This window comes from Salvia miltiorrhiza, chromosome 2 (genome assembly GCF_028751815.1).
Source record: "Salvia miltiorrhiza cultivar Shanhuang (shh) chromosome 2, IMPLAD_Smil_shh, whole genome shotgun sequence".
Lineage (NCBI taxonomy): Eukaryota > Viridiplantae > Streptophyta > Magnoliopsida > Lamiales > Lamiaceae > Salvia > Salvia miltiorrhiza.
This window is the reverse complement of record NC_080388.1, coordinates 68334910-68356248: the sequence shown is the minus strand read 5'-3', so window position 1 is coordinate 68356248 and position 21339 is coordinate 68334910. Positions and strand designations below refer to the sequence as shown.

Sequence of the window (21339 nt, the reverse complement as noted above, 5' to 3'; positions counted from 1 at the left end):
CAACAAAATGAAAGCTCGTAGGAAAGATGGACCAAGCTAGGTTTATATGTATTTCTTTTGAGAATAATTAATTGTTTCATCCACAGATATTTCAGACTGCCACATACTCCCTCCGTCCCAATAAAAGTGGCCACATTTCCTTTTTGGGTGTCCCAATAAAAGTGGCTACTTTCTAAAAATGGCAAAAGTTTACTTTAATTAAGTCAACAATTACTCACTAATTTGGTCAACAATTGTAGGCCACTTTCTAAAAATGTCAAAATTACTTTAATTAAGTCAACAATTACTCACTAATTTGGTCAACAATTGTAGGCCACACTCTATTAAAACATATAACACTCAATTTCTTAATCTCCGTGCCCAAAAAAAAGTGGCCACTTTTATTGGGACGGAGGGAGTAAATTTTAATTTCATTGATATTTTAGGGGAAAATCGCAACAAAATGAAAGTTCTTATCATCAGTGTTCAATTTAAAGTTCATAGGAAAAATCAAGCTATGATAAAGCTCAAGATAATTTTATCAGTAATTAACTCTATAATTAAAAACAATAACATCAAACAACATTTATGTATGTTAAAACACACACACACACACATATATATAGATATATAAGCGTGATTCATAGTATGATAAATAATATAGCATCCATGTCCTGTATGGGCAAATGGGCACAAATTCAAAATAAAATTTTTAGATTTGCACTTGCAGAAGGTCTTGCTTTAATATGTTATATAGATTAAAGGAGAAAAGTAAGCACTATAAGATACGGTGATATATAATCAAACTGCACAGTTATCATGACCATTAAGAGAAGGGTTTCAACCAACCTTGCATAAAAAAGAAAATTATCCTGTTGAAATCGCGTAGAGTGAAGCTCATGGGGTTTATAAGACTATCTGCTAAATAGCATTCAATCAGCCTACATTAATTCCATTTTCAAAGTTAGCTACCACAATCACTTGGCAAGCATCATCCTCACAAACTCCTCGTAGTTCACTTGGCCATCACCATCCACATCGGCTTCTTTTATCATCTCCTCAACTTCCTCATCTGTCAACTTCTCTCCGAGGTTTGTCATCACGTGACGGAGCTGCACATTCATTGACATGCCAAGTTTATAGTATATAAGTGCTAAAACTGTAACTCAGTGGCTCAAGTAACAAAAAGTTGGATGAAATAAAAATATATAAAACAAAAAACAGTATAAATACCTCTGATGCAGAAATGAAACCATTTTGATCTTTATCAAAGACCTTGAAAGCTTCTTTGAGTTCCTCTTCTGAATCAGTATCCTTCACAAACAGAGAATGGTCATTTACTTTGGTTGGCGCACTTGCACATCAGAAAAAGAGACTTGGATTGGATTGGATTGGATTTTGCTTAAAGACATTACAATAACCTATTTCTTCACTTTAATTTTTTATTTTCCGAGGTGAAACTGTATTTTACAGAAGTGTACAGGCTAGCAGATTTATACCTTTATGATAAGAAAAACAGTAGAGGGCTGCAACTATATCTATCTATGAGATTCATTTGAAAGCTTAGTTTACTCTAGCATTAAAATGTGGCTAAAAGCTTAGTTTACTCCAGCATACTACTGTTACAATTCATTAAATAAAATCTTGTTAGAAAACTAGTGTACTTCATATTTGTTCGTAACTAGTAATGCTATTTTACAAGTGGTTTACTCGAGAATTAGTGTGATTACTATATTACTAAGATTAATATTCTTTAACACGTAAATAAATTTATTCTAATTTTCTTCTTATTTTTGGGCCTAGTGTCGAAAAGCTCACATTGGCCAGGAGCCTTTCACCTTTTAGTAACTATGTAAGAAAGATGAACAGACAACGAGACAAAATAAATTACTGTATTAGATAATTGATCCAAACAGGACAAACAATCAACCATTGGTTCAATGAGTCCAAAAAAAAAATTATATGGCAAAAAGCACTCTGTGATTTGTACTTTAACCACTCTCTTGACATCTTTCTATTCTCATTCTGATTCCCTAGAACCCCAAATCACAAACTATCCATGTTTGATAATTGTAAGACCAATTCGCTTTGGTTAAGTAAGATCTATGAGTTGAGAACAGGATGTTTAATAACCTTAGTAAGGTCAATAATACTAGCAACAATATAATAAAGTGACAAGGAACAAATAACTTGAGCATGATAAGGTAAAGCCAGCAGGAGAAAGACCAGAGTTACCTTCATCTTCCGAGCCATCAAATTCAAGAATTCAGGGAAGTCAATGGTTCCATTCTGGTCAGCATCAACTTCATTGATCATATCTTGAAGTTCAGCTTCAGTAGGATTCTGTCCAAGTGATCTCATTACAGTACCCAATTCCTTAGTTGTGATACAACCTGCAAAGAGAGAGTTGACAGCTAAATGTTAAATACCATTCTTACTCGAAAGTCGAAACATATAAAGGCACAGATCAGCAGAATATGCAACATAATTCTAAACAAAACAAAATAAGCAAAACATGGTGGATGAAAGGAGCTATGACAGTTCCCAAGGGAAGGACTTAAAAGATTACAAACCATGAAACACTTCAAAGCAACCAATACACTATTAGAATCATTTAATTCACCAGCGTGATGAGAATTGGATCTTTACTCTGATATTAGTAAAAGGGGTATGTTTCTGCAAATTAGTTTAAATTTTCATAGGTATATTTTTGCAGAAAGGCAGAAACCACTTTATACCTTCAAGGGTAGCACTAGACAAAACAAAATCGTGAAACTACATGAGCTAGTCATTTCTTTCATTATAACAGAATAACTAGGAATTAACAGTACCAACATACAAAAGATCATTGAACTACAAGGAAGTGGGAGAAGACTCTACATTTAAGAGTCTCAAACAACTGGTAATGAGTTTTCATCCGCTTCCTGATCAGACAAAGGTAATTGTTCTTACTCTCCATCTCACAAAAATATATTCTGAAAAGCTTTCCATCAGAATCCTAGATCTGGCATTTCGACACACTAGTTGCATTCAAAACTAGTGAAACAGGGGAGAGTGCATGATTAATTCTGCTGACAGCTCCTACCGGTTCTTCTACATTAGAGACAAGACTAAAAACGACACGAAAATACAACTCCCGCATAGAGTCATTTCCTCTTATTTAATGTATGGGGAAAAAAAGAAAACCTAACTGACTGATGCAGAGAAATCATGAATCCTCATTTTCTGAGACTTAACGCAAACTTACAACAGTGGCATGAAACATCCAAGCAAAATTCCACCATCAATCAACCGAAAAAAATTGTGAAAAGTAAAGAAGACAACAATTTCGAAACTATTCCTGACCTAAGTAGTCGAACAAGAAAGAAGAGCGAAGCCACATTGAAGATGAAAGAAGAGAGAAATCACATAAACGAAAAAAATAAAATCGAGAGAGAGAGAGAGAGCATGCCATCGCCATCCTTATCGAAGAGGCTGAAGGCTTCCTTGAACTCGGCGATCTGCTCCTCTGTGAGCTGCTGAGCCATTTAGGAATTTCAGAGAAATTGGAATGACGAAGCAAGGGTTTAGAGATTCCCTCTAGTCTTCGAGAGAGGTTTATATTGCATAGCACTACTTATAAAGACTGCATGTACGGATTGCCAAGAACCTACCCAAACTACAAACTTCTTTTTTTTTCCACAAACACTGGGATTATGTTTCTTCAGTCACATTTTGTAAAAAAAAAAATACAGAGTATATGAAAAAAATTATTCAAGCAACAATTTAAGGCCAGTAACTGATGCATAACCCATGAAAAATTAAAAAATAAAATCATCAAATTATCATTACTTTTTTTTTTTTTTGCATGCTTCTAGTGAATGTCAAAATTGGAGACTGTGTGTGTAACATACTCCATTAGGCCCACATTCCTAAAAAAACATATTAGGCCCACAAGATTTATCTTCTAGGCCCATTCCGTGTTTGAGAAAAAAAAATAAGAAACGAAAGAAAAACGTTAAGGCCGTGCAATTCTCTTAATTTCATTTAATTTTATGTGTATATAGAGGAGTGAAGGGTCAAAAAGCAGGTGCGTATATTAAATTAGTTGGGAGAAAGTTGGGGATATAAATTAATAGCTAATAGACCAATTAATTAAGGGCAGCAGTGAGACGGCCGCAAAAGGCCAGCCTCTTTCTCAGCCGGCTCTCCTCAAACTCTCTCTCTTAAATTATTAGTGAGAGTTGATTTGAAAGGGTTGTGAATCTATGGGGAGATCTTCTAAGGTGGCAAAGAAAAGTAGTGTGAGCGACGACAATAATATTAAGAGTAGAAGGACGAGAAAGAGGGAGTCTCCGCACCAACGTAGCTCCGTCCACAGGGGTGTCACCAGGTATTTCTATTCATTTCTGCATGCTCCCCATATTTTTTTACATCTCTTTCTTCAGTAAATTCATCCTTCTCAATTTGCATCATTTTTATACCCAATTTACTATATGTTATTCAATTTATATGTGTAAGTCACTGTATCTCTTAATATTTTAATATCACTTCTGTTGAATTTTGGATATAAATGATTTTCATCTCAGGCACCGGTGGACGGGACGGTATGAAGCTCATTTGTGGGACAAAAATTGTTGGAATGAATCCCAAAACAAGAAAGGAAGACAAGGTTAGTAGTCGTCACTTTCATTTTATTTTTTAATTATATTTAATTTTGAAGAAAAATGTAGTAATTCACTTTCTGGGGAATCATTGTATTCTCATTACTGATATGATTTATTCTTTGTTGCCTTTCCCTCCCTGATTTTGTGCTCCATGTCAATGGTGGTTGTGGTGGGATCCTACTAAACTGCAGTTTATCTAGGTACGTATATTTGTTATTCCAAGTATGTGTTGTTGCGTAATATTTAAATTTACTTATTTAATTGTTAATTTATTAAAAGAAAAAATATTTGTTATTCCATCTTTTTCACCCAAAACAAATATAATACAAATATTATATCGCAAGTTTAATGCTATATAAATAAAGTAATAGAGCAATTAAAGCTACTTTCCTTTTTTTTTAGGGAAGTATACTTTCCTTTTTGGTGATGAGCAATATGAAAATGAAATGTTCATTTCTTTTTGGACTTGATTAGCATTGGCTTTGTTCAATGGATCTTATCTCGATCATTTTTTTTTTGGGGGGGGGGGGGGAACTAAATAGAATAAAATAAAATAAAACAATTTTGGCTATTTGAAATGGTTTTAGGGGCCTACGATGACGAAGAAGCAGCTGCACATGCCTATGACTTGGCTGCATTGAAGTATTGGGGACAAGATACAGTGCTAAATTTTCCAGTAAATTCTCTATGATTTAATATATTTTTCCATTTTTCATCAATCGAAATGCAAATCATGAGTTTTTAAAAATTTCCTTAAAAGAATTGTGAAAAGAAAATTAATGACTTCTTTTTCCCATTACTTAGCTATCGACCTATCAAAAAGAATTCAAAGAAATGGAACGTCAATCGAAGGAAGAGTACATTGGTTCACTAAGAAGGTAAAAATATATATGATCAGTTTAGGAATTTGTGTTAAATTGTCAAATAATCCCTCCATTTGATATGTTTGTTTTAGGCTTTTTGGTTTTGTATTTTATTATAAGACATTTTACTTATATCTAGATAATTTATCTCTTATCTCATTATAATTTTTTTTTTGCACTTTCCAATATTTCATATATTTTTTGCAAAGATAAATATCATAAAAACCCCTGAAGTATACCCTTTTTTATATCAAAAATACCCTAAAACTTTCAAAATATTCTCTAAACCCTCAAACTATCAGGTTTTTATCAAATATATCCTGCATTTATTTTTCGGTCACAAAAAACGTGATGTGACTCGCCGGATGGCATAATGTAATTTGTATTCTATTTTTTAAAATGCAATGACAAAAACGACGTCATTTCGTACTATATCATTTTAAAAAAATCCACTCTGAAATTAAAATTTACTTCTATCGTGTTTGAAATTCATGCTAATAACCTAGAATTAGGGATAAACACGATAGAATATGGTACGAAACGAAGTCGTTTTTGCCATATCATTTTAAAAAATAGAATATAAATTACATTGTGGTATCCGGCGAGCCACATCACGTTTCTGGTGACCGAAAAATAGATACCGGATATATTTGATAAAAACCTGATAGTTTGAGGGTTTAGAAAATATTTTGAAAGTTTTAGGGTATTTTTGATAAAGTAAGTATAGTTGGAAGGTTTTTATGATATTTACCTTTTTTTGAATGCCTAGTATTCAGTTAGAGATCATACACGAAACTAGTTTATTTCCTCCAATTTTAATTTGTATTGTCTTAAAAAAGTCAAGTCTTGTTGTTTCAACAAAAAAAGAAATGAAAATATAAAACCTTGAATCTTGTTTGCAAGGTAAGTATAGAGTATAGTTCTAAAATTTTTTGTCCTACTTACTTTAGTTCTAAATTCTATTTTAGCCCCGACTTTCCCATTCACGATAGTATTTGTTAGAATACACGCAATTAGTTGTATACATGCATTTATTATGATAATTAACAAAGTTACATATGTAAATTTGTTATTTTATGGTATGTATATTTTGACGGTTAGGGACACTTAATAAAAAATGGTGGGAGTATAATTTAATTTCTCTTGTCATTTATTTTTTGAAGCGTGATATCTCTTGTCATTAATTATATCACTCCATATACTCTTCAAGCTTTTATTGAGGGGTTTTTCAGACATTTTGTCGTGTTTCTTATCATTTTTAGAGAAAAGGGTATAAATGTGTGTAAATGAATATATACTTAATCATTTATTTATAGAAAATTATACAAACGTCATTAATTAATTATCTTCATTTTTATTTAAATAAACTTGCAGGAAAAGTAGTGGGTTTTCTCGTGGCGTATCAAAATATCGAGGCGTTGCCAGGTAAGAATTGATAAGTTTAAGGGTAAATATAATTTGAACTCCAAATTATATTTGTTTATTAAAAATGTTTTAAATTACAAGAAGTGTTTTAAAAACTTCGAACTATTAAATTTGTATAAAAATTGTTATGCGATCATTTTTCAACTCCAAAATCATAACATAGCTTGCCAGATACTGTTGAAAAATTGGATTTTCTTCATTGTTTAATTGTGTTTTCAACAAAAAAATGCACTCTCCAACTTTGTAAGATGATCTAATCCTCGACGAGCACGTGACGGTTTAGTGGGGGCGGAAAATGAACGTGGAACATTTTTAATATAATTTTAATAATTTAAGATTTTTTTAAAAAAAATTATAGGTGTAGGAATAGAAATTTAAACTGCAGGCTCAACAAAGGGGGGGGGGGGAATTTTATAAAGCTGCCAACTACAATAGATTGCTGCATTTCAGTGGTCCCATAATTTACACACGCATAAGAGGATTAATTGTTGAAATTGGGAAAACTTGTGATAAAATATTAAAATTTCGATTCGTAAAAAATCCCTCGATATAGTTTAATATATAGATTGCATAAACTTTGGTATTTATCATGGCGCACCTAGTGATAGGCTGCTGTAGGGTTTCTACTTGTTTAGTTTGAAACAAAAAATCACATTGAAATGAGATCTCACGTATCCTATTCTCCATCTAACTTCTACCACCCAAAGTTGGTCCAAATTAATTGCCGCTACATATTTTCAAAGCTTGTTATAGTGGAGTTTCATCATATATATCTCTTATTTTATTTTGTTTTTAATTGTGCGCTCAATTTTGCCATCCAATTAATATAAATATTTGAAATAAAAGGCTACATGTTTTAGAGTTTTGAGTTTTCGATGTTAATATTGCAAATTGAATTTATGCCGTTTGTGAGCAGACACCATCACAATGGAAGATGGGAAGCTCGAATTGGAAGGGTCTTCGGCAATAAATATCTGTACCTTGGGACTTTCGGTAACAATTCATATATTCTCTTTATTTATTTTTAGAGAAATTATATTTCTTTAATTCATGAGTTACTTGTATTTAAAATCTTCATTATCTGGATAATATTGTCTTCTATATAAATTAATGATAAAGGAAATATAACATGGCCACATGATTTGCTCGATTTATGATAAATAAAGTTCAAACACCCTAAGATAGCAAAGCATACGCTCTGAGAGATTAGAATTAGTTGGGAAAATTTGACTTACAATAATGAAACAAAAATATTTGCTTACCTACATAAGCAACCATACATAATTAAACATCGCAGTCACGTCATTAATAACAAATATCAACCTTCAATTCTATCGTTTCAGGACTTCACCTATTTGTCCTAGCATAATTAAGTTAGTTATATACAGCTACATACTGCGTAAGAAAGAAAAGGATTATATATGATGCTTGTACATAATTATAATCAAAACTCACAACTTTGCGAATATATATGAAACTCGAACTTTCAATTGAGTTTTTCATATTCCTCTATCTATGCTAACTTATTATTGTTTTTGGAAGAAAAAATACATCCATTAGCCTCATAATTTCATAAATTGACTTTCATTATTTTAGTCGTAACTCCAATTAATACATTATTCAAGTTTCATAAATTAATTTAATTACTGACAATTTTAGCCAGAATCCTATCGGCAAACAGATTTTACACCTTGACATTTCCACTCGGGTAAATGTAATGACGTGAAAAATTGAGATATTTCACGTCATTAAAATAACTTTGTTTTCTATGACTTTTTGAAAAAAAAAAAAAAAAACAACAACAACATTAATGTCATTAATTCAATTTAAGAGACTTGGATAATGTTTGGATTAATGAAGTTTGGGCTAAAACTATCACTAAGTTAATTCAATTAAGTTAATTGTTTACGGTATCCTCAATTGCTAGCTATAGGTCTGCTATTTATATATAATATGCTTTCAATTATTTAAGAGCATCAATTTTCGCCGTTTCCCAACCGAATTGTCATGCAAATTGCATTCCGAATTTATTATTTCATTTGAATTTCCCATATCTACTCTCCAATTAAATACTATTATTAATTTCCTGCAGCTACACAAGAAGAAGCAGCGACTGCCTATGACATGGCAGCGATTGAGTACCGTGGACTTAACGCCGTTACCAATTTTGATCTGAGCCGTTACGTTAAATGTCACCGGCCTCACCCAGACAACCCAAATAATCCTCACCCGATATCTAACGGTAACGTTGAATCTAATTCCATGCAAAACCCTAATCAAGAATTAGGTGAACTCGACCACCACCGCCCTATTGAGACCACCACATTGCCGTCGGACCATGGCGACACCGCCACGCCCTCGTCGGCTCTAGGGCTTCTTCTACAATCTTCAAAGTTCAAAGAAATGTTGAAGCAAACGACGGCGTTTAACGAACCTCCGAGGAGCAGTTTCCCCGACGACATTCAAACATCGTTCGAGATTCAAGATTCGAGCAGCGTTGCTGAGGAACATGGCATTGTATTCGGAGAGTATGATTCGTTCTCGTCGCCAATCTTTGAATGTGAGCTTCAAGCTTAGGTGGAAGGAACAAAGAATTATTATTAATCTAGAGATGAAGAAGACATTCTTTTTTTTTTTGTTTATTTTTGTGAATATAAAAGCCGAAAACAATTCATGGCGAGATACTACTTAGATTGAAGGATGAGGTTAGAATGGGGAGTAAGTATGGTAGAAGAGAGAAAAAAAATTATAGTAATTTATTTGATCTTGTAGAAGCAAACGGATACGGCATTGGTTTGATTTTAAAAGCGCAAATAAAAATGTATATTATTTTCATGATTAAAGAATGAGATTGAGACCCGAATCTTATAGCCGAAAACATACCGTTTCATATTTCAATCTTTTTCACAAAATGTGAGCAAAACTATAACTTAGTAGCTATCATTTCAAAATGATCTGATAAACTGAGACTGCGATTGAAATCCTCTTGTGACGTTGTGGTGTTAGGGTTCTTTGTAAGTGTTTAATGTGAAATTTAAACGTGAAATCAATGTCGTATTAGGAAATTGGTTTGGACATTTTGTAGTTCTAATCAAGGGGATTTCGGTTATAGTCTCAATTCCAATGTGACAGAAGTAGGCCAGAAGTGCAACCGTGGAGGAGTGTCTTTATTTCTTCAGGTAAGAAAATTTATCAAAACCTGAATGTCAGGAATGGGGTTGATCATATGTTGGCTATAATTATAGAAAAGTTTAGACGCTCAAGTATAGAATGAAATTTTGCCGATCTAACATGTGGAACATGGGAAGCACGAAATCAAGAATTTGCTCATTCTTGATAGCTCATGTTTTACAAAATGGATAAACATTGCTTAATGATTTAGAGCCAAAACTTGCATCAAAATGATTTTCATGAGCAAGGTGAGAGAATGGAGCTCAAGATTTCAATGGCAAAACCCCGGATAATCATGTGTTCTGAGGATGAACAGCTTGAAAGAAGGAGATGATGGTTATACGGTGCAGCAGAGTTTGGAGTCCATGGACGCCAAGCACATGCAGAAGGCTTGATAACCACTTAAAGGATACCTGCATTACCAAGTAGCACCATTTTGTTAATTACTTGTTAATTAATCCTTCAACATTATGATCAATTCCATCAAGTACCTGTAGTCCATCACATATTTAGACTTCCCCACCCTTCCAAGTTGAAGTATACTTTGCTTTCCGTTTTTCTGTAGTCATAACCAAACACAAAAACTTTAGTATTTTCCAAACAAATTAGGACAAAGGGCAGAATGCTGAGATCTTGAAGTTGTCCAAAAACTCACCTCCATTGTTAATTGAAAGTTCTTAACCGAGCTCTGGATTTTGAGTCCTGCCCTTCCTCTGTCTCTGAAGTCTAACTCGTACTGTCGTGTAAACTAAGAAGAAGAAAGAAGATATCCATTATGAAGAGAATAAAAATTGATAAACTGAATAAGTTCATATAGAAGTAAGTTCATTTTCATCAATATCATACCTTATTGTATATAGGGACCTTTGAGAATAGGTTATGAACTCTATCCTTGCTTCCCTCCCATTCTGTGGGCAATCCATTCATATGTTGTATCTATGAGGATATAAGAATAAGAAACTAAGAGGCTTGTTTTGTAGTATAATTTGAAACTATTATAGCTAAGTAATCCCACTACCTGATTTGTATTCTTCAGCTGCATAGATTGGTGTTTTGGTATCCATGCCTTCATGCTTCTGTAATTCCCACTCCATGTTGATACAGTTGACATAAACCTATCAATGCATTGGAACCTCAAATTACATTGCACAACATCACAACTTTCTTCCTCCAAAAAACAAGCAATAACTTACTTGACAGCAGCCAGCAATTTGGGGTGTTTGGTTAAGGAGTTGGAGTAGTGCCCCTGCAACATATAAATCATCAAACTATATCTAAGTTGTGGTTGAATCAAGATATTCATAGTAAAGCACTCACCTGATCCCATATATGGTACTTGGATCCAAGGATGTTAGAAGTGACTACCCCAATCAGACTATCTTCTGATGGAGCCACAATGCCTCTTGCACTTTGAGCAACAACGAATTCCGATCTCCCTCTTCGCCTCCGGTGATGGGCCACTGCAAGTTTGCGGTTTTGCCGCCCCTTGCCCTCCTACCAAGCCCAATTATACTCATGAATTTTGAAAAGGGCTGCAAAATGAAGGCCTTAAACAAAGAGGTCTTACATTGGTGTATAAAGTGTATAAAGTTCCACCATCAAATCCATCTGGAGATGATTCCTTCACTATAATGCAGGTGCACCTCCCAACATCAACTGGCAGAGGCCTACACAACAAAGCTCTGCAACAAAAAATACAATCCCCCAAATCAAAAACCTTCTCTTGAAATTGTCCAAGGCAATAGAAAGCAGAGCTGGATTAGTTGATTGAAACCTGTTAGGCAAAGTCGACCACGACGATACAGGCGCAGATTCTGAATCGGAGTAGTCCCACACATTGGCTGAGTTGGATCTCCCGGAATCAAGCGATTCCCAAACCCTGAGGCCGACATTTGAGTCGGGCTCGTGTTTCTTGATGCAGAGCTCAAGTGAAGAAGGCTTCAGCAAATTCTCTCTCATTTGGGACTTGGCACTCGGGAATTCTTTCAAGATGTCAGCTGCATATTTCCGACCATTGCTATCCGTTTTAACGGTGACGTTTGGTGAAGAGTTCTCTTTGTCATCGGTGGCTGCGGCTAAGTTGCGGCGTATTTGAGGAACGGCATTGCCGGCGCCTTCGTTGGAGTTTTTCTGCTCCATGAGGGGATTGCGGTAGAGCGAAGTGTAGGAATTCTGGAGCGAGATCGAGGTTTTCATGCAACCGGCCATGGATTTCGACGAAGCCTACGTTTTGGGTTGGGTTTGTGGGGTTGAATATGAAGTTGGGTTGGATATGCTGCTTTTTTGTCTTGTGCTTGATGCTAATAATGAGGCAACGGCTACTTTTGAATTTGAAATTTTGAATTTGGAAAGTGTTTTGCGTGATAACCAGCGCCAATTTTAATGAATTTAGTTGGCGTGCATGCTCTATTTTTCTTTAATGATACTCATTTCGTCCCATTTATAACATTTCAAAAAGATGAGACACACAAATTAAAGAAATACAGATAATGCAAATGAAGAGAGAAATAGAAAGAGAAGTAAAAAAATAAATAAAAGATAAAGTAAATGAGAAGATAGATACATAGAGTAGATACATTTTTTTTTTTGCTTGAAACATTATAAATAGGACATCCTAAAAAGAAAAAATTAGAACGTTATAAGCGGGACGAAGAGAGTAAGAAATACGTCATCCGTCTGGCAAGAGTATGTCATAATTGTCATTTTGAACGTCTGCAAAGAGTGTCACTTTCCATTTTAGGACATCGGTCTCACATATTTATCATTATCCTTACAAATACCCATTATTTACAACAACAACAATATATATATATATATATATATATATATATATATATAGGAAAGGGCTAAAATAAGAGCATTTCTTAAAATATAAAATAAAAATCATTTTCAGCTCTTAGATCATCAAAATCTACGGTTGATTCATAATCCTGTTGGATGGATTTATGGTCCTGAGTTCGAATCCCAAATGTAGCAAAAATTTATTTTTCACAATTCATACTTTTATACTGCGAATTCATACTGTTCTATATAAAATTTATATATTAAAAATTGCTCTTATTTCTTATTTTAAGATGTGCTCTCACTTTAGCCCACCCCTATATATAATATATATATATATATATATATATTATTTAATTTCAACCATTCATATCATATAATAATAGGACTTTTTATTCATTAAATAATAATCATCAATCATTTTATTAAAACTTGCGCCCATCTAAAATGACAAATATTGGGGGGACGAGGCTGGGGAGTACTACATAAATAAATAAGATGGTAGTAGATTTTGGTTCCTTTCACATTGGTAGTAGATTAAGATTATTAGTACTATTATTTTTTTTTCGGAATTTGGGTCTTCAAAAATTTGAACTCGGCTGGTCCGGATATGGACCATTTTTTTTCTTAAATTTTAGATCCAAATTTGAATTGAGCCAAATTCGACCTGTGAATCTCTATATTTATTATATATTTCCTCCGTATTTTATTAAGTGTCCCCAACCGTTAAAATACACGCACCAATAAAATAAGATATTTTTTACATTTGTAACATTAGTAATTGTCATAATAAATGCATATATACAATTAATTATTATATTCATACAAGTATTAAATAGGGATAAAATAGGAAAAATGTCATAAATATACTCTCAAATTTTGAAATGAGACACTTATTAATAAACAAAAAAATGCGCTAAATGGGACACTTATAAAAAAAATGGAGCGAGTATGTTTTTCTTTTTAATTATAGTTTAATTTATAAATCTATCATAATACTAATCCAAAACACCTATTTCCTTCTCACGGAAAACCACGTCTGTGGAATCAAAACACCTCAAACGTTTTTACATTCCTTATTCCTTGCATTAGTGTCAATATTATTGGCACTTGAATGATTGTAATGTACTCATATGTGATGTTATAATTTATTTTGGAAAATTGCAATGTTTTTCATGGTGTAATGGCTTACCTTTTAATAATGATTCTAAAAACTTTAGATGACTATTTTGGTTTTACTATGTCTTCCAGTTTAATTATTTTAGGATTAATTTTGAAATAGAAAATACAGATCCAGATATTTGTGAATCATTGAATTTTATGAATTTGAACCCAATTTTATTTTATTTGGAATCAATTACCTATATAAATAAATTTGAATCTAGATATGAACCTAGCAAGATTTGATTCAAATTCGACGATTGTGAATCAATATATCAATATATGTACCATATTCAAAGAGGTCTTGTGTTTTAGTTTTTTCTTTTGTGACGAGTAAGATTTGGTATCGCTTTATTTGGATAATATTTTTTACACTTAAATATATAGAATGGAAAAATTATAGTACTCCATTACCTAAATTATTGTTATTTTACCTTTTATAATTATATCTTGATCTAAAGGATTTAGTGATGTAGTGAATTAGTGATTATATAGCCGAAGTATCCCATTTTACCCTATCAGTATGTGTATTTCTCATGTTTGTCTTCACTGAGAGAAGGAAAGCGCCAAGAAAATTTGAACGTAGAAAGATGTTGGGAATCTGACAAAGAATCTAATACTATATCATGGTAGTTTTGAAACCGACATGAATCACAGGAATATAATGAGCAATAATTGATTGGTCGGTAAAGAGTTAACGACTATATTGCATGTTCATTTGACTATAAAAGTTGACAAATTTAACTATTAGAATTTCATAGTATTTCATTTGTTTCTTTAGTTCTCAAGTAAATACATAATATTTAAGAAATAAAATGTTTAACAACGACATTGCTTGTATTACTTTTATTTACTGAAGCTTTGAGTTTATAATCCTACATATAACTATTAACTGGACTATAATATTTTCAAAACGATACAAAAATACTTACGGTTGAAGAAATGGTTAATCATAATTTGTATTCTAATTTTTCAGCTGAAATAAGATTTTATTAAAAAGAAAAGAAACAACAACGGAAAACCAAACACCCTTGAAAGCACAAAGCTGCAGACTAAGGGCCGAGCCTCGTTAAAACCTCATAACAGCTGAGGAAAAAGAGTACTCGTCAAGGACCAAGGTTGACAGAGCTGAGTTAGGAGGTCTCAAGGATTCCGGCCGAACCATTACCCTTAGGCCTCCCGGCTTACAACCGATCCAGAACCAAGAGAAAAAAACCAAAAAATCAAGCGAAACGAGTAAAATAGGGAATAGAAACATCCTCTTTGACAAAATCATTTAAACCAGCAATGGCATGAGGCCAAAAACCCTCCTCCGTAGCTTGAGAAGCCAAATAATCCGCCGATCTGTTGCCCTCACGAAAAATGTGAGAAATGCGCCACGTGAAAGTGTGGAGTTTGGAGAGAGCAAGCTTCCACCGAGGCTTGAATCTCCAAGGAACCGTCTCAGAGAGCGACTGAAGAAGCTGAACCACGTAAGAAGAATCCGACTCAAACCAAACTCTCTCCCATTTGGCACGATGCACAGATTCAATCGCAATAATAATAGCTAAAAGCTCTGCTTCGAACGCAACCCCCTGGCCGCCTGAAAAATGATAACAACCAAGAACGTCATTGAAGGCATTCCTAAAGACGCCCCCCGCATGAATCCTCCAATCACGAACCGAACCATCAATATTAACTTTAATCCAAGACGGAGGGGGAAGTTGCCAAGCAACGTAAATATAGGAGAAAGGCTTCCTGGGTTGTCCAGCGATGGAAAGATTCTTAAGAATGAGAAGATCAGAAATCGAGTTGGCCATAGTGCCAAGGACGAAATTGTTGGCCGCTTCACAAAGAAAAACCCGGACCTGCTTGAGAATCAAGTGGCGTGAAGGTGCTAAATTTTTGTGTATGACGTTGTTGCGGTGAGACCAGAGACTCCAGAGGAGAGAGACCACCCTAACTTTCCATAAATTGCCAACTTGTTTGCTGTTATTCTGGTGGATAGAGAAACGAATCATGCTGCCCACGTCCAACGGCAAAGATTGCTCAATCAAAAACCAACGAAAGACATCCGCCCAAATGGAAGCCGAGAAGGAACAGTTCAACAGAACGTGATCCATCGTCTCTTCCGCTGCCGAGCATAAAGTGCAGCGGTTAGGCCCCTGAATACCCAGGAGGCGATTCATATCAAAGGTAGGGAGCTTGCCAACAATAGTGCGCCAGACAAAGAGAGATCGCCGAGCTGGGATAAAAGGGGCCCAAATCCAGGAGCCCCAGTCGACCTTAGGGAACTGAGGTCGTATGTGAGCAAAGGCCGAAGTAGCAGTAATGTTCCCGAAACCCGAGTGAATCCAGGATCTGTCGTCAGACAATCCAGGAATGGGGGTAGATATGATGTCGAGAGCAATGCGCGGGAAAGACTGTATAAAACTAGAAGTGAGGTGCCACTTATTATCAAAGTAGTAGTCTGAAATCTTCTGAGAGAAATAGGGTGTCATGAACATCGGAATATGAAGTTTGTCGATCAGTCTATACCCGAGCCAATTATCTCTCCAAAAATAAATCGAATCTCCAGTGCCAATCGTGCAGAAGGTATCCGAAACAATCTCCCGAATCGTCCTTCTAACACCAGTCCAAATCGACGAACTCGCCCATTGGGAAGCCCAATCCATGGTCTGAGTGAGATATTTCTGACGAAGCAGCCGATAGCCGAAGCTGTTCATGTTCATAATAAACCAACCCAGCCGAAACATGAAACTATTATTGATGTCAGAGAATGATTTGACTCCAATGCCGCCATGTTCCTTCAGAGCACGAGCTCTGATCCAACTCACAGAAAAGGAAGGTTTCTTCAGAGTACTCCCAGTCCAGATGAACGATCTACAAGCTCTGTCGAGAGCATGCAGAAGTTTCGCCGGCCATTTATAAACAAGCATGCTATGTACCGCAGCACTGTTGATAACAGAAGAAACTAAGCAGAGCCTGCCCGCCATAGAGAGTTGAGCACCTTGCCACCTAGGGAAATGGGCAAGAATCCGATCATAGATAGGTCGAAGCTTAGCAGAAGAAGCTCGACCCGAGAAAATAGGCACTCCCAAGTATGTGAAAGGCATGGAGCCAATGTTGAAGTCCAAAATCTGTTGAAGCCGAGAACGTCGCCCAGGAGACACCCCTTTCCCGAAGTAAAGAGTAGACTTATGCTTGTTGCAATATTGACCAGAGACCGTGGCATAGAGCTGAAGAATCGAGTCTATCATAATGCAATTACGCTTGGAGGCCTGACAGAACAGGAGCACATCGTCAGCGTAAAGCAGATGAGAAGGGAAACTCAAAGATCTCGAGAAACGCATGCCGGTGATTAAACCCCGATTAACAGCATCCTGAAAAATACGGCTAAGAACATCTTCCGCCAAGGCAAAAAGAATGGGAGACAAATGATCTCCTTGTCTTACCCCCCGACCGCATTCGAAATAGCCATAGAGAGCACCACTGAACCGAATAGAGATGCGAGCCGAGCTGAGAATAGTTTTGATCCAAGAGCAGAAAATATTGGGGAAGCCAAACTCTTGAAGCACGAACAGAAGAAAATCCCATCTAAGCGTATCAAAGGCCTTATGAATGTCGACTTTGAGAGCCATGTTTTTGCCGTGTAAAGACCTCTCCATGCAGTTCGCCCCTTCCGAGGCAAGAGTGATACACTCATGAATAGAACGTCCTAAAATAAAACCAAATTGATTGTTGGAGACGATGGTGGCCGCAGCAGCATTCAGCCGGATCGCCAGAATCTTGGCAATAACTTTGAAAAAGAAATTGCCAAGAACGATGGGACGATAATCAGAGATAACCTTGGCATCAACTTTCTTGGGAAGAAGGCTCAGAGTATTGGAATTGAGACCCGAAGGGAGATAATGATGAGTGAAGAATCTTCTGATGACGGAAGTGAAATCATGCTCAATAATGTCCCAAGCGGAACGATAGAAAGTACCTCCAAAGCCATCCGGGCCTGGAGCGCTATCTTTGTCCATAGCAAAGACCACCGCTTTGATCTCCGTCGCCGTCGGACAAGTAACCAAAGATGACTTCTGATCCAAAGTGAGGCTACTGGCGATATAATTACTAATCCACGAAAGATCGCCCCCAGGATTGGAATCCTCCGCAAAAAGAGATTTATAAAAGTTTTCCACATGAGACGCCAAAGTGTTATGATCTTCAACCAGCACGTCGTTAATCTCAAGATGCTTGATAGTATGGCTAGCGCGCTTCATTCTCACCATGTTATGATAAAACTGAGTATTTCGATCTCCATCCTGGAGCCATCTAATTCTACTTTTCTGGCGAAGCAGATCCTCTTGCCGAGAGAGCATGACCGAGATAGAGGCTTCAAGCTCAACTTCTTGATCAAAGAGCGCCTCAGAATAGCCAACATTATCGATATGTGCCTGAAGAGAAGAGAGCTTATTATAGAGCTCCTCAAGCGAAGTGTTGAAGTTCCCAAAAGTGGATTTATTCCAAATTTTGAGCTCCTTCCTCAAACGTTTCAGCTTGTGCATCATACGCACCATGGGGCAATTCGAATCAACAATAGGAGCCCAAGAACGCTGAACCATTGGAATAAAATCAGAGTGAGAACTCCACATGTTCAGGAAACGAAAAGGACGAGCGCCAGAGGTATTAGGAGGAGCGGAACATTTAAGCAAAATAGGAGCATGGTCAGAGCCAAGACGAGGCAAAACCAGGCTCTCAGAAGAGTGCCATTGCGCAGCAAAATCCTCGGAGAAAAGAGTGCGGTCCAGCACAGACTCAGTAGTCATAGGAAATTTACGTTTGTCCGTCCAAGTAAAAAAAAGGCCCAGAGGTGGGAGCTTGAATGAGAGTATGACTATCAATGAAAGCTTGAAATTCTCTACATGAAACCCGACTTGGAAACCGGCGTCCACGCCGCTCATGAGCTCCAAGCACAGCATTAAAGTCCCCAGAATCACCATTTGAGGGACCATACAAGAAGAGATATCATCCCAAAGAATCCTGCGAGTGATATAATTACAACTCCCGTGAACAATAGCCACTCTGAAAGAATAGCTAGAAAACAAGATGTCAAAAATAACCATCTGCTCCGTGGACATAATCAACGAGCAGGTAACCCCGGTGGCGATGAGAATCCAGATGTTGGAAGCATGAGGGGCGCGATCATTTTGATGGAAAGGAGTCAAATTGATAGAGTTCCAGAAGGAGGCCGGAATATGAAGAAAGTTAGTCTTAGGCTCAATAATGCCCAGAATAATAGGATGATGAACATGACAGTAACTGTGAAGCAAATTACGTGCCGTGTCCGTCATACCACGAATATTCCACGATAGAATATTCATTGAGAAAGATGGATATTTTCGTCCTCCTCCTGAGGATCATAATCATCATCCACCATATCACCCCATTTCCGTGAAGAAGCGGTGTCCATACTTTTACCAGCAGCAGAAGAAGTATGAGAGATAAGGAAATCTGAAATTTGGACGCCTTTATCCACCGCTTCCTTAACCAAAGAGTTAAACTCCGTCGTGGTCCCCTGAAGTTGTCCTACCTGATCCCCAATGGGAGCTGCCTGATTTTGTCGTAGACGATCCTTAATAGTCGGAGTAGCAGTGCGCACCAACTGTTCGACAGTTTGCTTAGGCGGCCTACCCCGCCCCCGTTTGATTGGCACGGCTTCAATCATCTCATTTGTAGTATGACTAATTGCACCAATTGTTTGACAGTTTGTCTCTTGTTCTGGAGTTTCACTAGCACTATCAGCCTTTAGATTTTGATAAAATGTAGTTTCTAAAATCTGCACTTTCATCATGTTTCCCAAGGCCACTTCCTTATCAGCAAAAGAACCCGTCTCAGTGTTCTTGTTACTAATTTCATCTTCGAGTATAATCTGTGGTACGGTGTTCGAATCAGGAACGGGTCTGCACGCAGCTGCAAGCAAATCAGGTCCGGACAAACCTTATTTGCACTGGGGCAAATTCTGTGCCCCATCTGTCTGAAACTCCTCAGTGGGAGTGTGATTAATATGTTCCGAAGCGCTGATAATGGAAGTCTTCTCCTTTTCAATAAGAGGCTCCTGGTTGACGTCCTCATCTCCGGAAGGCTCTTGAGATAAAGCATCGAAAGAATTACCGATAGGAATCTCTTTAATTTTCTGCCATTCTTTCCCCATAGTTTTGTTGTGAATGTTTTTGAGAGAAGGTTGATCCGAGCTTGTAGGATTCGTGATGTCAGTGTTATTGTCCTGCTGTTTCTTGCGGCGGCATTGAGCAATGTTATGACCTGCAAGATTGCAAAAGCCACAAAAATGCGGCAAATTTTCATATACGAATTCAACCTCGAACGAGCGCGTCCCCTTATCCACCGTGAGAGTTTCGGGAATAGGCTTAGAGACATCCATGTCGACAAGAACACGAGCAAAGTGACCCACTTGCCCAGAAAACGCAAAACCATCAAGTTTAATAGGAAGACCGACATATCTGGCGATGCCGATTATCACTTCCGGATGCCAGTATTCGTGAGGAAGATAATAGATTCTCAGCCAGACTTGGGAGAGAGCAGATGATTCTTTGTATGGGTCAAAATCCGGAACCCATTCCCTTATTCGAATAATACCTTTGTTTAATTTCCAAGTAGCCCTAGATTTTGCCGTAGCAAGCTCATATTCGTTCGCGAAAATTATCGAAAAGAAACCTTTCCCTAGTGGCACCACACGGATCGCATCCGAGGTTTTCCATAAAGCCATGAGTTCTTGTTTAATGTCAGAAGCAAATCTGGGGGCGTCTCCCTTATTCAGCAAAAGCCTGGCGTGAACAGCGAACTCAAACTCCTTGAGTTTACTTTGATACAAGGCTTCTGGGATCCGAAGAATAGATTTGTTGCCAATGTTTACCGGGTGAAGAGCGTTGAAGTCCTGGGCGAAAACATCTGCTGGTTTAGGAACTGATCGCTGGACCGTTCGCGCAAAAGAGAGTTTGTTCCTTTTCGCCTCATCGCTAGGGCTAGATATTCCATGCAGCGTCGAGTTGACAAGAGCTTCGGAATGACTCTTGCTGTTCTCAGAAGCGGGTTTGAGGGTGGAACTCGAGGGAACGTCCGAGGGCCGAGTTTGGTTCTTACCGGAAGAAGCAGGCATAGTCCTTACAAAGTTGTTGGAGATCGAAGGAAAATCGGAAGCCATGGTAGCAGGCGGGGTGCTCATGTCATCCAAAGAAATCCCTTCTTGGACAACAGAAGATGGGCTTCTCTTACACAAATCGTCGAGCACTTTATCTGCACGGTGAAACAAGGCCACGCAAAGAGGACTG

At 36.8% G+C, this 21339-nt stretch overlaps 5 protein-coding genes across 6 annotated transcripts in view; 1 reads left to right on the top strand and 4 right to left on the bottom strand.

Annotated features, from left to right (window-relative positions):
* The window catches only part of LOC131008566 (uncharacterized), a 590934-nt gene that overhangs the window by 406552 nt on the left and 163043 nt on the right, over window positions 1-21339 (bottom strand). The window lies entirely within an intron of this gene.
* LOC131008613 (calmodulin) lies at window positions 800-3988 on the bottom strand. Of its 2 annotated transcripts, XM_057935550.1 has the most exons (4): window positions 3431-3988; window positions 2215-2372; window positions 1213-1293; window positions 800-1091 (listed from the first exon to the last, which is right to left on the bottom strand). In XM_057935550.1, the coding sequence occupies exons 1-4, from the start codon at window positions 3504-3506 to the stop codon at window positions 957-959; spliced, it is 450 nt and encodes a 149-aa protein (XP_057791533.1). In that variant the 5' UTR covers window positions 3507-3988; the 3' UTR covers window positions 800-956. The 2 variants fall into 2 exon arrangements, with proteins under 2 accessions (XP_057791533.1, XP_057791534.1); XM_057935551.1 differs by lacking the exon at window positions 1213-1293 and having other exon boundaries at window positions 3431-3984.
* LOC131008599 (AP2-like ethylene-responsive transcription factor At1g16060) lies at window positions 4053-9756 on the top strand. The gene is made up of 8 exons (XM_057935531.1): window positions 4053-4351; window positions 4548-4630; window positions 4817-4825; window positions 5213-5301; window positions 5430-5503; window positions 6863-6913; window positions 7830-7906; window positions 9006-9756. Exons 1-8 carry the CDS (start codon window positions 4227-4229, stop codon window positions 9488-9490), a joined length of 993 nt encoding a protein of 330 aa, XP_057791514.1. The 5' UTR covers window positions 4053-4226; the 3' UTR covers window positions 9491-9756.
* Window positions 10143-12487, bottom strand: LOC131008593 (tubby-like protein 8). The gene is made up of 9 exons (XM_057935526.1): window positions 11859-12487; window positions 11652-11766; window positions 11402-11578; window positions 11278-11330; window positions 11103-11199; window positions 10931-11020; window positions 10740-10832; window positions 10576-10643; window positions 10143-10497 (listed from the first exon to the last, which is right to left on the bottom strand). The coding sequence occupies exons 1-9, from the start codon at window positions 12290-12292 to the stop codon at window positions 10422-10424; spliced, it is 1203 nt and encodes a 400-aa protein (XP_057791509.1). The 5' UTR covers window positions 12293-12487; the 3' UTR covers window positions 10143-10421.
* LOC131009920 (uncharacterized) lies at window positions 14991-19344 on the bottom strand. Its single transcript, XM_057937320.1, has 2 exons — window positions 15466-19344; window positions 14991-15002 (listed from the first exon to the last, which is right to left on the bottom strand). The coding sequence occupies exons 1-2, from the start codon at window positions 19342-19344 to the stop codon at window positions 14991-14993; spliced, it is 3891 nt and encodes a 1296-aa protein (XP_057793303.1).

Excerpts from the sequence above, each read along its gene's own strand:
- LOC131008613 (XM_057935550.1), bottom strand. The coding sequence starts at position 3,506 with ATGGCTCAGCAGCTCACAGAGGAGCAGATCGCCGAGTTCAAGGAAGCC. Across the intron at positions 2,373-3,430 it reads CTTCGATAAGGATGGCGATG|GTTGTATCACAACTAAGGAA; the intron begins GCATGCTCTCTC and ends CTCTCTTTGCAG. Across the intron at positions 1,294-2,214 it reads TGATGGCTCGGAAGATGAAG|GATACTGATTCAGAAGAGGA; the intron begins GTAACTCTGGTC and ends CTGTTTGTGAAG.
- LOC131008599 (XM_057935531.1), top strand. The coding sequence starts at position 4,227 with ATGGGGAGATCTTCTAAGGTGGCAAAGAAAAGTAGTGTGAGCGACGAC. Across the intron at positions 5,504-6,862 it reads TACATTGGTTCACTAAGAAG|GAAAAGTAGTGGGTTTTCTC; the intron begins GTAAAAATATAT and ends ATAAACTTGCAG. Across the intron at positions 6,914-7,829 it reads AAATATCGAGGCGTTGCCAG|ACACCATCACAATGGAAGAT; the intron begins GTAAGAATTGAT and ends GTTTGTGAGCAG.
- LOC131008593 (XM_057935526.1), bottom strand. The coding sequence starts at position 12,292 with ATGGCCGGTTGCATGAAAACCTCGATCTCGCTCCAGAATTCCTACACT. Across the intron at positions 11,200-11,277 it reads AAATTGCTGGCTGCTGTCAA|GTTTATGTCAACTGTATCAA; the intron begins GTAAGTTATTGC and ends ATGCATTGATAG. Across the intron at positions 10,498-10,575 it reads AAATATGTGATGGACTACAG|GTATCCTTTAAGTGGTTATC; the intron begins GTACTTGATGGA and ends TTGGTAATGCAG.
- LOC131009920 (XM_057937320.1), bottom strand. The coding sequence starts at position 19,344 with ATGACGGACACGGCACGTAATTTGCTTCACAGTTACTGTCATGTTCAT.